The sequence below is a fragment of the Heterocephalus glaber genome, unplaced genomic scaffold, assembly GCF_053883595.1.
Source record: "Heterocephalus glaber isolate CG9 unplaced genomic scaffold, H.glaber_assembly_v1.0 deba00001538, whole genome shotgun sequence".
NCBI classification, from domain to species: Eukaryota; Metazoa; Chordata; class Mammalia; order Rodentia; family Bathyergidae; genus Heterocephalus; species Heterocephalus glaber.
The window spans coordinates 31,149,864-31,163,743 of NW_028258333.1; the positions used below are offsets into that span (position 1 = coordinate 31,149,864).

At 32.4% G+C, this 13,880-nt stretch overlaps 1 protein-coding gene across 1 annotated transcript in view; it reads right to left on the reverse strand.

The window, feature by feature from the left end:
- The window catches only part of Hcn1 (hyperpolarization activated cyclic nucleotide gated potassium channel 1), a 401,014-nt gene that overhangs the window by 56,371 nt on the left and 330,763 nt on the right, over nucleotides 1-13,880 (reverse strand). The window contains exon 6 of the mRNA XM_004848544.4: nucleotides 2,554-2,794. Within this exon, the coding sequence (XP_004848601.1) occupies nucleotides 2,554-2,794 (241 nt within the window). The remainder of the gene's footprint in view (nucleotides 1-2,553; nucleotides 2,795-13,880) is intronic.

The following is a 13,880-nucleotide window of genomic DNA, read 5'->3' on the forward strand; positions in this document are numbered from 1 at the left end:
GCACAAAACCTTAGTCATGTTGCCTAGTATAACTGTAAAGTAATTAAGAGTTCCTTTGAATTCATGAAGCATATGTCAACCTCATAAATCCATTCTTAATGCGTAATAACACTAAAAATTCTTTCCTAAGCTTTTTTTCAACATATGTATCACATACCCACAAATTGCCTCAGAGATGCTTTTCCCAACAACTTATTCCCAAACCTGTTCTGCACATGTGTACTGTTATTTCTTACCCCATCAGATTTTAATCACTTCCTTTCTATTTTTTCTTCACTCAAACAAGTTCTGTGCTCTCTCTGAAGTAGACCCTGTTAGATTCTTAGCTTTTCATAATCCTTTTTGTTCTTAGCAAAATCTGAACAAAAATACTGATGAGGCAACACAGACTTACTCTGATAAGAAGGAAGAGTGGAAAGAAAAAGAAAGTTAGAAATTTCAAAATTGTCTTTAATGGGTGAACAAAAAGTCAAGTAAATTACTTTTAGTTAATGTGCTTTACTGAGGTACAACAGATTAATGGTTAATAACCAAATGGTAATTTAGATAAATTCAAAAAAGTATTTACTAGAATTCAAAATCTGAACTGTCACTAGAGAAAATTTCTTAAACTTGACATTTCACTGGAAAAACATTAAGAACCTAAGAGAAAGTCCCAAATCCTCTATTGATGGTTATGAAAAATCATCTCTTTGGGGGATACATTATAGAATCTTACTCAACATGATACTTAAGAATAGAATTTGAATATATTAGTATTAGAAGAAAAATATAATGGAGTATATACTATAATAATAATATATAGTAAGTTATAATAACAGTGCAGTAAGTAAAATTATATGATCAAACTAGATAGAAGAAAATATGGAAAACATTTTCATAATACTGCAAAACTCACCTGAGGAACACAAAATTTCTAATACATTAAGGAAAAGATAGATACATTTAAATTGACAGTAAGAAGGAAAAGAACAATAAAATATGCCATAAACAAAGTTAAGAAACACACCAGTTTTGGAGAAGATATAGCATATAAAAAAATTGTATGAGAAATACTTGTATAACCTGGGTTATACATAAAAACCATATACATGTTTTTATGAATAGGATAGGAACAAACATCAGAATGTAATTGATAAATCTATAAAAATATATTAATCAGTAGAAATAATAGATATGCAAACTAAACAATAGGAAACAAGCATTCTTATTTATAAAGAGGACAAAAGAAAAATATTTTCAAAGTAAATAGGCAATCTTATCAAAAAAGCAATTTGGTGTTTTTCATCTTAATTTAAAAATATACATGTTTTCAGCACCTGCCTGACAAGCCCAAGGCCCTGAGATCCATTCCTGGTACCAAAAATAAAATAAAATAATAAAAATATCCATGTTTTGAGCCACTAATTCAATTCCAAGGCAATTTTTATACATGTGTAACAACATAATATTGATCTTAATATTGGGAAAAATTCCAAGTTTTCAGACCTTTTACAATGTAAGTTGCCATCTATCTAGAAGCCCCATTTCTCATCTGTGATGACTAATCTTGAATGTCAGCTTAGCTGAACTGATCAACACCTTGAAAATTAAAATACAGTTTTGGGTGTGTGTGTGAGTATTTCCAGAGGCAACTGGATCATAAGAGCTCTAACTTCATCAGCGGATTAATCCATTGATGAGATCATAATTTGATGGGGAAGGTGAAGGAAACTTATGAGGTGGGACCAGTTGAAGGAAATGGGTCATGGGGGTGTGACCTTTATATCTGGTCTCTGGCTGCTCCCTGCAAGCTCTTTCCTCTTCTCCTTTTCAGCTATAATGAGGTGAACAGCTGTGCTCCACCACGGCCTTCTACCATGATGTTTTTCCTTACCTCAGACCCAGAGAATTAGAACCAACTGATCAAGGACTGAAACTTCTGAAACTGTAAATCAAAATAAAAACTTCTTTCTACAAGCTAAGTGACTGTTTTTACTGAGAACTGGTAGTAATTCTCTAACTAAATTCTGACCAATTATTATGTGCAGAGCAGTGACATTGGCAACTTTTGTGTATGCAACAAAAGATGGCTAGCTTTTCTTTCCTTCTGTTCTCTCTGCACCACTCTGTAAGCTACACCAAAATGTGGTAGAAAAGAGTCAGTTCCTCTCATGTAAACATGAAAAAGAAGCGAAAAGAAGGAATTTGTAGTCGATGTCAGATAATAAATAAATGGATTGGATCCCTGAAAACTATTGTGGAGAGGGCTACCCAAACTTATAGGGGTTTTATATAAGAGAAAAATATACTTACCATTAGTTTAAGCCATGATTATTTGTTTCTAGTTAAAGAAGTTGAAACAATAGCACAACCAATGCAGTAGCAAATACATATGTACTGAAACTTGGGATCATGAAATATGAAAACATTATAGACATTTTTTCAGAATTCAAATGCAAGATCATGCTGAAAGTCAACAAATCAACATTATGATATCTCTAAAATTGTGAAGAAAACACATGTAACAGGCAATTTAGATTTCACATTAGCTGCATTTTATATTTTACTAACCTCCAAAGTAAGAGCCATCTGTCAGCTTCATTTCTTTACTGGACTTGGTGATGACACCAGCAACACCATGTTGAATGAAATACATTTTTTTCCCCACAGCTCCTTCTCGAATGATATAGTCTCCAGGTTGAAATACCTCAAATCTCAACTTGCTCAGCATGGCCGTCACAAAATTAGGATCCGCGTTAGCAAAAAGAGGCATTGTAGCCACCAGTTTTCGACAGTTGAAGTTGACTATCTCCTAATGATGATGAGAGTAAACAAGTATTAAGAGAGATATTAACCATATTTGGCAAAAAAGCAAGTACTTAAATTTAAAAACATATGCAACATAACACTGCAGTTTTAATTCAGAATAAAAAATACTTGAATTCTAATAATTCACATATATGGTTGCAGTCGAGGATTGTGGCTGTGTTTGTGTTGAAATGCTGTTTTCCTAGCACCTAGTGTAGTAGAGAAACATATTAAATGTTCAATAAATATTAACTAAATATATAAAATGTTTCATCTTTAAAACTTCACATTTCTTTATTCTTTATATGAAATTAGACCTTCCCAAATATGGAATATTAGTCTTCTTTCTTTTAGCTATAAAGAAGGAAGACACATCACTTCCTGGTAGCTGCAACATGTCTGTGCATCACTGTGTGGAACAATTTAGTAGGAAGCTGAAATAAGGTCTAGTAGACAGACAACAGTTTTTGTTAATGTCATTCACTTTAGAATGAGAACAATGGACAAAAGACTGAAAAGCTTATCCAAAGGAAACTAACCTAAAATTATAAATTTAAATTGTGTCAGAGGAAGAATGGAAAATCCCTCATTCCAAAGCCTCTTGTTTCCAAGGAAAATCTTAAACTGGAGGGGCTTACTTGTTTGATTTCTACAGTTATACCAATTGTAAATCAAAAGATGTACATATTTATTTCATTCTGTAGATTCTGGCCCAGATTATATCCCTGGACTAATATAAGTATATGAGGAAAAATTTTAATTTTGCAAATCAGACATGTGACATAGAATAGACAATGAAAATCTAAGTTTTACAGCAGTGCCATTTCTGAGAAAATCCTTCACCAAAGAACCCCAATGAAAAATGGTTGAGATGAATTTGTGCTCCTTGAAAGGCTCAGAAACTAAAATCATCTCTGCTAAGTGATGGGAAGGGAGTAACATGAAATAGAGGCATTAATAGAGTCTTAGTGCTGGAGGTAGAGGACAGAGAAGATAGGAAGGGGATGAAAAAAAGAATTAAGACATGTTATATACATGTACCAACTCCACACTATGAACAGAATCATTACGTACTACAAGGATGTACTAATAAGAATAAAAAATTTTTTAAATTCCATGATGCCAAGACTGAAGAAGACACATGATCTCGCTTCATAAAATGATCTAATGTCATCCTAGGATAGGCAAAAAATTCTAGCTGATGGGTAAGAAAGTGGTAAATACACACAATAGAGAACTACTCTATCATAAAAAAAGATAAAGTCCTGCCATTTCTGACAATGTGGATGAAACCAGAGATTACTATTTACATAAGTAAGTCAGGCACAGAAAGATCAAGTACTACATAATCACACTTATACATGGAATCTAAAACAGTTGATCCTGTAGAAGTAAAATGGTGGCTGTCAGAGCTAGGGAAAGTAGAAAGGAAGGAAGGATTTCAAGAAGTTTATCTTAATACTGAGTTACAGTCAGACAGGAGTACAGAGTTTTGGTATGCCTTTGCACAGAAAGGGGATTACAGATGACAAAAATGTGTTCTACAACTCAAAAAGCTAGAAGGCAGGATTTTAAATGTTTCCATGCTAAAGAAATGACAAAAATTTGAGTAGACAGGTGTGTTTACCTTGTTTTCAACATTACATAATATAAGCATGTATTTGAACATCACAGGGCACACCATAAAATATATAATTTCTTTGATTTTAGGTATCAATAAGAAAACAAATTTAATTAAAAATTTCAGTTGAGACAGAGGGCACAGTATTTCAGATACATCTTAGAAAAGGAGAAGTTTTATCTTCAATGATATCTTGTGAGTCTTGCAGAGCAGAGACATGTCTCCAATGGGTAGATTCAAGGAAGACAATTAAACTATTTAAAAATCAGTAACAATAATCAAGAAACTCAACAAAGCAGCAAAGATGAGAGGAAGTTGCTACATCGGGCACTTGGGGGAGCATTATGGAAGCCCAGATAATGCATAGTTGACTTCATGGTTGGCTCTATCTATGGCAATCTATGATGAATTTTAGCTACTGTTGAAGTGCTCAGGCATCCGGGGTACAGCTGTAATCATGATTAGCACACAGTAAGTGCATAGATATCCATGCTTATTTAAGAAGGAAGAAAGAAAAAAAGAGAAGGAAGGAAGGAGAGATGGAGGGAAAAAATATGATGAATGAAAAGAAGGAGGAAAAGGATTTCAGTGTGGACAAATGTGTTCACGAAGATTAACTTTATTATAAAAACACTCAGAATGCTTTTTCAAACAAATGGTTTGGAAACAAGTCTCCTGTATATAAAAAATATGCTTTTTATTATTCAATATACTTCTATAGAAAAACCACAGAAAAATCAAAGATGAAACGGAGTTGAAAGATAACAGAGGAATGATTTGACCTGTAAAACAAGAGAATAATACTGTGTAGGAAACTGAAAATAAGCCAGATTGTAGAGGAAGTAAGAGCTTTCAAATAAAAAAAATAAAATATTCATGTTCTTTGATTTGAACTACACAAATATTTTCACTTTACTATATCTCACTTTTTATTTTAGAAAATAATTGGAAATATTTTTGTAAACAGCTTATATACTCAGGTGTATCATTTGGAACTGCTTAGATTTATAATATCAGTAGAGTAATTTAATATTATTTTGATTGACTGAAGAAGTGCATCCATTTTTTACATTTCTCTATGGAATTTTAACACCCACATAAATTTATCTGATTGAAACTATAAAATTTAACAAGTATATGACAGGGAAAGCTCTAATAAAACAAAAACTTCTTGATCTCTAAAAGTCTTCATCCTCCCATAAAATTTACTTATATTGAGATTTAGTGTGGTACAAAGAATCACATGAATCAAGAACTGAAGCAAAACTGCTAAAAGCTCTTATCCATCAGTCATATGCCTATATGGTATATTTTCTTAGGAAATTATCTCTAATATCTTAATTATCTCTAATATCTTAATTATCTCTCCATAAGTAAAACATGACTTTTAAAGGTCCTGTCTATTAACTGCATTTCTTCATAATACAGTGAGTTAAATGAGACACCTAATTATTTATATTTCTAATCTTCATCCATATTCTTCAAGGCAGTTGTTTTGACTAGCACTTTTCTCAAAATATGTGGCCTGAGTTAGGATGACTGTCTATGTGCATTACATTGAGCAAAGCTCACTTGCCAACTGAAACTATCACCTGGCTCTGACTTTTAGGACAAGTTACTCCAAACCTGAGGTGGTGGAGCATGTAGTAATCACAGCATTCTGGGAGGCTAAGGCAAGAGGAATGTAAGTTCAAGTCCAGCCTGGGCAATTTAGCAAGACCCTGTCTCAAAATTTAAAAATAAATAAATTTTTTAAATGGCTGAGGGCATAGCTCAGTGAAAAAATCCTGGGTTCAATTTCTAGCACCTAAAGACACAAAATAGTGATAATAATAACAAGTTGCTCCAAATTACTACATTGCTAAACTATTGATACTTTAAAAAAATGTAATTACTTCTTTTCTGAAGCATTTGTAGTAACAGAAAATACAGAAGTATAAAAGACAAGCAAACTAACAAAAACACCACCTCTTCCCCATCCAAAAAAGGAAAGAAAAAAAGCTCACAGTGATGAATTTCAACAAAACAAGACCAACTAAAGGAACAGCTGGTGATCAAAGCTTCAGAACTTGGAGTAACAAAATAACTGACATAGAATTAAGTTAAACCAGAGTATATAATGATAAATAATCAAGGGATATAAATAAATAATTGCATAAATTAAAAAGTCAGGTAGAATAGATAAACCTCCCTTTCAAATTCCAAGTAATTCATATGAATATTTCACCATTAAGAATGTGGTAGATATATCCCCTCTCTTTTAAAGGTGTGCTAAACATTATGATTTCCTTCAGAGTGGAATACAGAGGGTACAAAAGGAATAGCTTTACTGTGGAAAACTCAGCAAACACTACTTCATGCCAGATGATCAACATTAACACCAACAGTAATAAGCACTGTTGATAGCATGTACCCTTCCTGGGATGATGAGAAGGTCATTGTATTTTTGTGGTACTTCTCTGCAATATCAATAATCTACCTTAATCATGACAAAAATATCAGCACACCCCAACTGAGGACCACTTCATATATTGTTTGACCTAATGACTAAGTATTACATGGCATCCTGGATATTTTCCTGGATCAGAAACTGAAATTTTAAAACTAAAGCTGAATAATATTCAGACTTCAGTAAATAATTATGCATTAATATTTGTTATAGCAATAGCTGTAGCACATGTACAGCAATAATAAAATATACTAAAATTAAAATAGAGAATTGCGAAGCATATAGGGAATCTCTGTAATATTCTACTATTTTGTGTATCTAAAGTAACACCTTTTTTGTGATGCTGGGGGCCAAACCCAGGGCCTTGCACATGCTTGGCAAGTGTTCTTCCATTGATTTACCTCCCCAATTGAAATCTAAAACTATTCTAAAATAAAAAGTGCATTAAAATGTAATCACCTCTCTTTATGTTTACAAAATGTGCTATTTTGTCATATTATGAATGCATATTTTATTCAAATTAACTCATTTAATGATAAGGCAATCAAAAGAAATTGTAGCAGATATTTGAAAACAGTCATATCATAGGGGAATGTGATGATACATAAATATAAGGCCTGAAATGTGTCTGTTTCTGTCGTTTTGGAGTTCATCACTATACTGATAATAAAAGTAGGCAAGTATCTTTTAATTTTCAACTTAAGGCATATGTTCTATCAAGTTTATATTAATAAATACAAAAGATATGCTGTTATTAATCCCCCTCAAAATACTCCTCTTTGCTTTTATCACACTTATCCCATATTTCTTGTCACTTACCAAAGTTGTAATAGAAGTTTTCTTTTGTCAGTTTTACAAAGTATGAGGGAAATATAGTGGATCCTTCTGCCAAGTGGCATCTAACAGAAAATCAGGTGTGTAAAAACATGATGCTGTATCTTCATGCAACTTATTCATGACATCTGGCAATATGGAATTTTTGGCTCTTTCCCCAAAGTCAAAATGAGTACGAAAGGTAAATATTTTGAATTGATTCAAGACATAGAGGAGCCAAAATAATGCAACTAAAGACACTTGTTATGTTTTGGGTCTAGATTTTCCCATGTGGTCATAGGTGGCTTTTTCAGAGGTGGCTGAATCTAGAGTGTGATGCTGGGATTAAGGGCACATGATTATTAAACCAGTTCACTGATGGGTTTGGGACTGCCCTAATCCCAGGAGTCTGTATAAACTAGGCAGAAAGACATTGTTAAGGTTCCTTTGTTGCTTTTGCTACTGTGTGGGCACCACGAACTGTTTCTCCTCCTCAATGTCCCTCTGCCATGTACCACTCTACCTTGGAGCCAGCCGATTATGGACTGAAACCTCTACAAATTGTGAGCTAAATAAACCTCTCTCTTTTTAACTTTGGGTGTTGGGTATTTTGTCTCAGCAATGAGAGAAATGTAACTTACAGCACTCATGAAAAAGAACTTCCAGAACTGGTACAGAAAGCAGTAAGAACAATGGGATAAGCATGTTTGAATAGAGAGACAGTATTTTGAGGGAGTTTAAAGGCATTGTATCTTTTAATATAATATTTTTAAAAAATTAAACACTGTATTTTTAAATTACATCCCATAGTTTTTTTGTTTGTTTGTTTTTGGTATCAGGGATTGAACTCAGGTCCTTAGCTTGCGAGGCAGGCAGTGGAACCACTGAGCTAAATCCCCGTCAATATATATTAATATGCAACTAGCAAAAATGACATGTTTCAAATGTTACAGTTTAAAATACAGTGATACAATTTCTTTAACATTTGAAAATCAATTCATATTAGAAAATTAATTTGAGAAGGGGTTTGATATTTTTGCTAAAACTTTAATTTTTAAAAATAAATCATAATAAATATATGCTATTTATCCACACACAAATAATATAATATTAAAGATTTATAATACAGTAATATGTTCTTTGTTACTTTACTGATAATTTTGACAAGTGTGATGAACCACAGAGGAACAGTTAAATATAAATATGTTGACTAAATAAATGCTAATAATGTGAATTCTGTAATATTCTTTGCATAAAGTGTCTCATCATAAAATGTATGAGGCCTGCAGCTCCATTGCTTCCTTTGAGGAGAAGCTCAGACAGCAGTAATTACACAGGAAGAGCAGACTTGTCGCCTTGGCACCTACAGGCTATTTTCTCTCTCCGAGTTTGCCAACTGTGCTTTCAAATTCCTAGCTGGGAACCAAGCCATGGGAAGCCAAGTAAATAATCTCAGATGCTTTGGGAAATGATGCTAACTATCCTCTCTAATATTTCAGATTGGCAATATTGTTTGTTATCAAAAAGATTCCAAGGTATAAATGTATTTTTATTAGTTGAAACGTCTTAAAGATTATATGAGATAGAAATTTCACATCAAATTTTTCTGGAGCCTGCTGTTCAAGCAATCTGAATGCCTTCTAAAACTTTCACACACACACACACACACACACACACACATATACACAGGGAAACACTCATGTGTAAAGTTTTTTATCCAATATCCTTATTAGTAATGCTAAGACTTTAAAGTCAACTTTTATCTATTGCAAAACAATGTAACACAACAATCAAATAACAATCAAGAACTTATATCTCCTCTTATTTTGACATAATGCTAGTTTATTTCAGACATGAAAGTCTGCTTTTAGCAATCCTCCCCATTATTTTGTTAAAATATGACAGAAGTAGTCATGTTCATTATTTGGCCACAATGGTAAAAAATGTTTTAAGATGTAACATGGATATAGTTAAATGGAAACATTAAGTGTAAACAAATCTTAAGCAAATTCATTTAAATATGTCCAACTGTGTAACCCCTACATCCAGCAACAAAATGATTCTCAGAAGGCTTCCTTTGGCTCCCGGCCAGTCAACTCCAGAAGTACTCAATATTCTGACTTCTATTGCTGTAAGCAGTGTTCTTAAAATTCATGTAAATGCACTCACTTACTGCGAAATCTTTTGTATTTTGATCTTTTTGCTCATGAATTATGTCAGGATGATTCATACATGTGTGATAAAATGGCAGCTCATTCATTAGTAAAATTTCTGGCTGTACTTTTTTTTTTAGTGTGGCATAACTGACTTATCTGTTCTATTTTTCCATGATATTTGTCTTGTTTCTAGATTTAGGTTAATAAAATAAAGCTGTAACGAATGATCTCGAGCATCTTACATAGTGGTTTCTCTTGAGTATACGCCACGGTGAAATTTCTGGTGAATCAAATCGGCATATTTATTTACCTTTACAAGATATTACAAATGTTTTTCTAGATGACTGCTTTATTTCTCTCCCGTTTCAGCAATATGTGAAGTTTCAGTTGGACTATGTCCTTGGAAAAATTTGATTTAAATTTTGGACATATAAAGATATCTGATTTTTTTTGCAGTTTCTTCTCATTGTAGTTTCTTCTCATTGTAGTTTTTATTTTCATTTCATTTTATTTCATTTTCATCACTCTATGAGTGATGTCATTATGCATGTTTTCTTTCATCATACTTTCTTCAGATCAAATGAATATCCTATTTTGTGATGCACTCAGTAAAAATAATTCCTCCCTTTTTTCTACTTAGGGTATTATTTCCATAGTTTTGAAAAAAATTATTGTGGAAGCGTGTATTGAAAATATCATCTTCTCATTTGTGAGTTGTCTTCTCATATTGTAATCATTTTGTCAGTAATTTATGTCCTAGTCTGTTTAACTTTATAACCAGAAACAATGAGATATGATGTATTTTTATTGCTTTTAGAAGGATTTTTAAATCATAACCCTGTACTTTGGAATCATATATAATATGAGAACCTAGGAAAGTATAAGCAATATCTTATTTGGTTATTATAAAAATACAGTAATAATATTTTAAGGTTCTCTCTAGCATTGTAATTCTATATTGACAACTTAAATATCACTATGAAGTTCCATTTTATAAAATATCTAATTCCACTCTATTATACATTATTATTCTTCTATACAGTATATTTCTAAAAAGTTTTAAACACTATATCTTTAAATATAATCACTATCATTACATAAATGGATTAGAGTAATTTTAACAAAATGGAGCTGCTGTTACATTGTTAAATTCCTACACTCCAACACATCTTATCTTTAGAGTCTGTAGAGGACTTAGAAGCTTCCTCTAGAACTAGATATTCACAATTATCTAGGCCTAAAGACATCTAAATTGATATTAGGGGTAGATGAATAAATGTGTATAGTTAAATCTGCAGCAAGCAATACTTCATCATTAAAACACCCTATTCAAGAGTAGTGGTTATACTGTCCCATTTTTGTTTCTAGTTCAGTGGCCTGAGCTAATTATATTCAAAAGAGCAATTGGAAGTGTACAGGGGTTTCTATATGAAAAGGATAATTACAAGAATGAATGTAATAAAAACAGCTAAGATTTCTGGAGTTCTTGCTGGGGTTTAGATATTGCTTTTAAACGTTTTACATATATTGACTAATTTCAGTCTCACAAAAATCCTATGTCTTAAGTATTACTGCAGCTCCATTTTATAGAAGATAACTAAGTAATCTCCACTAGCTATACATTTGCAGGAAGAACTATGGCTTGTCAGACAGCTTGAGTCCCTAACTTGAGTTTGATGTATTCTGAGAAGTTACTTTATTTTTAATATCTAAAATCACTACAAACCCTGAAGGTTAAGATATTAACCACAAGTTAGTTCCTTTGAATTGTAAACATTTTGGGAGTCTGTCATGCACACTTGAGGATGGTGATGTAGTAAACTACTGGTTACACCTTTAGCTGTTTTTGTTTCCCCTAGAGCAATGGCTTTTAAAATATGTATCTAAATGGTTTTTACACATGGGATGCATTTTCTAGCTTGCCACAGTTTTAAAGACACTTTCTGCCTTTAATATCTTACTGTTTTCTATAATTAGGCTATCTAGCTTTCTACCTAAGGCAATAGCTTTTGAGATATTTGTACTAGAAAGCAAAGAACTGCTAGAAAAGAGTGAGAGACCAGTATTTAGCTTGTACAGTTGGAGACAGGGTGAACAAGCTGAAAGTCTTCTAGATGGCTTATCAGTATCTGCTTTTCATTTCTTTTTAGGAAATATTCCAGCCATTTGCCTCTTCAGTGGTAGGTGTGCATAGTTTTCCCTTTATAGCCCTCAAAGGAACATTCTAATTTAATCTGAGCACAAGTTACAGATGTAGAAGAAAGAGGAGGGAAATCAGATTTATTAAGCATCCATTTGTAGCTAGACGCTTCACAATTATATCTCAGTTCTTTCTGAGGGAGAAAAATCAAGGGTGAACTTGAATTTGGTTTTATTTTCCCCCATATACAAAAGAAGACAGCGGTGCTTAGAGAGAAGTACAAGCATGTCATTGCCCATGCTACAGAGCTCAAAAATGTTTAGAGAAATTGACTATTCTCATTCAACCTCCTCATGGGGTTTTGCCATGGTCTGGATCAAAGTCATAAACGCCTAGCAACTAGAATTAATTCATACTTTTATATTTTACAATTGCATATGCTTTAGAATGAAAAAAAACCCTCATCATATCTAGCAGTTATAACTTGTTTAATCTAAAACTTATCCATCTGACAATACCTTTTACTTTTTTATTTAGATGTGTTTCTTAGATTACATTTAACAAATATGAATAACATATTTTATCCAATATGAACATTTTCATGGTAGATTATTTAATGGGAATATATTAACTTCTGTGGAATTCTTTAAATAATATGTAGTTATGTATATTTGTATACCTTTATATTTTATCATATTTGATTCAAAGTTTGCCTTGGAAAAAAACTGCTTTAAAAATAAAAGTTTCTTGAAAACTAAGAAAATAATATTTCTTTCATGAATAAAGTGACGTTAATTGTATCTTAAATTATCAACATTCATTTGTATGCAAGGTAAATGACAGGTATTTCCTCTGTGCTTCACGAGAAAATTAGTGTAAAATGTCAATATAGAAGAAAACAAACGAGATCCTGAAGCATCACTAAAAAATTTAGAAATATTTTGGTGAACAAGCATCTTGGTCAATATAAATTTATGTTATCTAATAATTACATGTCATAGCCACAGATGATGAAAAAATAGGGTACCAGTGGCTGGATGTCCACAAAATTTAGTAATAAAAAAAGCATTGTAGATCTAGGGTTCAAGGGCCATTAACAAGGATCTTAATGGACTGTAGGTAGCTATCCCGACCCTACTTCAGTTATATGAAAATACTGGCCTACTATGTACTGTATGTATCTCATGTGAACTGAGAACGGCTTTCACTGAATTTTCAAAGGGGCTATAACCAGAAAGAAGGCAAGTTCCTCTGGTCTAAATGGAGTGAAAAGAGCATGATGATGATGATGATGATGATGATGATGGTTAAATGCTTATTAAATGCTTTGTAATTTCTCATTTAATTATAAACAACTCAAAGAAATAGTTACATTATTAACACAATCTTAGAGATAAAGCTACTAGAAATTTTTAAATTACATATATGGTTCACATTATCTTTCCATCGGGCAGTGAGTGCTGCCATAAAACAAATGTGATATATACAAAAAGATCTGGAAAGGAAATGGGTCGAATGCACTTCTAGACTTCTATAAACTTCATGCGAGATATTTCATTTAATCTCTAATTCAGCAAGGCAGGAATGAAATATAATTTTCCAATATTTATTTAGAACTTGAAAAGAAAAGTGAGATTTTTATAGGCCAACAAAACACGACTTAGACACTTAGAAAGATAAGATTTAGATTCTAATACTTGAATGAAACTATAAGGAAGTCATCCCTAATCATTACCTCTACACTTACTTCATGAAGTTTGTGAGAAAAAAAAAATTTAAATTTTAAAAACAAATAAATAAAAACATCTACAACTCAGGCCAGGGATTTAGCTCAATGGTTCCCCCGCCTGTCTCGTAAGCGCAACGTCACGAGTTTGTTCCCTGGTACCGGAAAAAAAAAAAAAAAAAAAA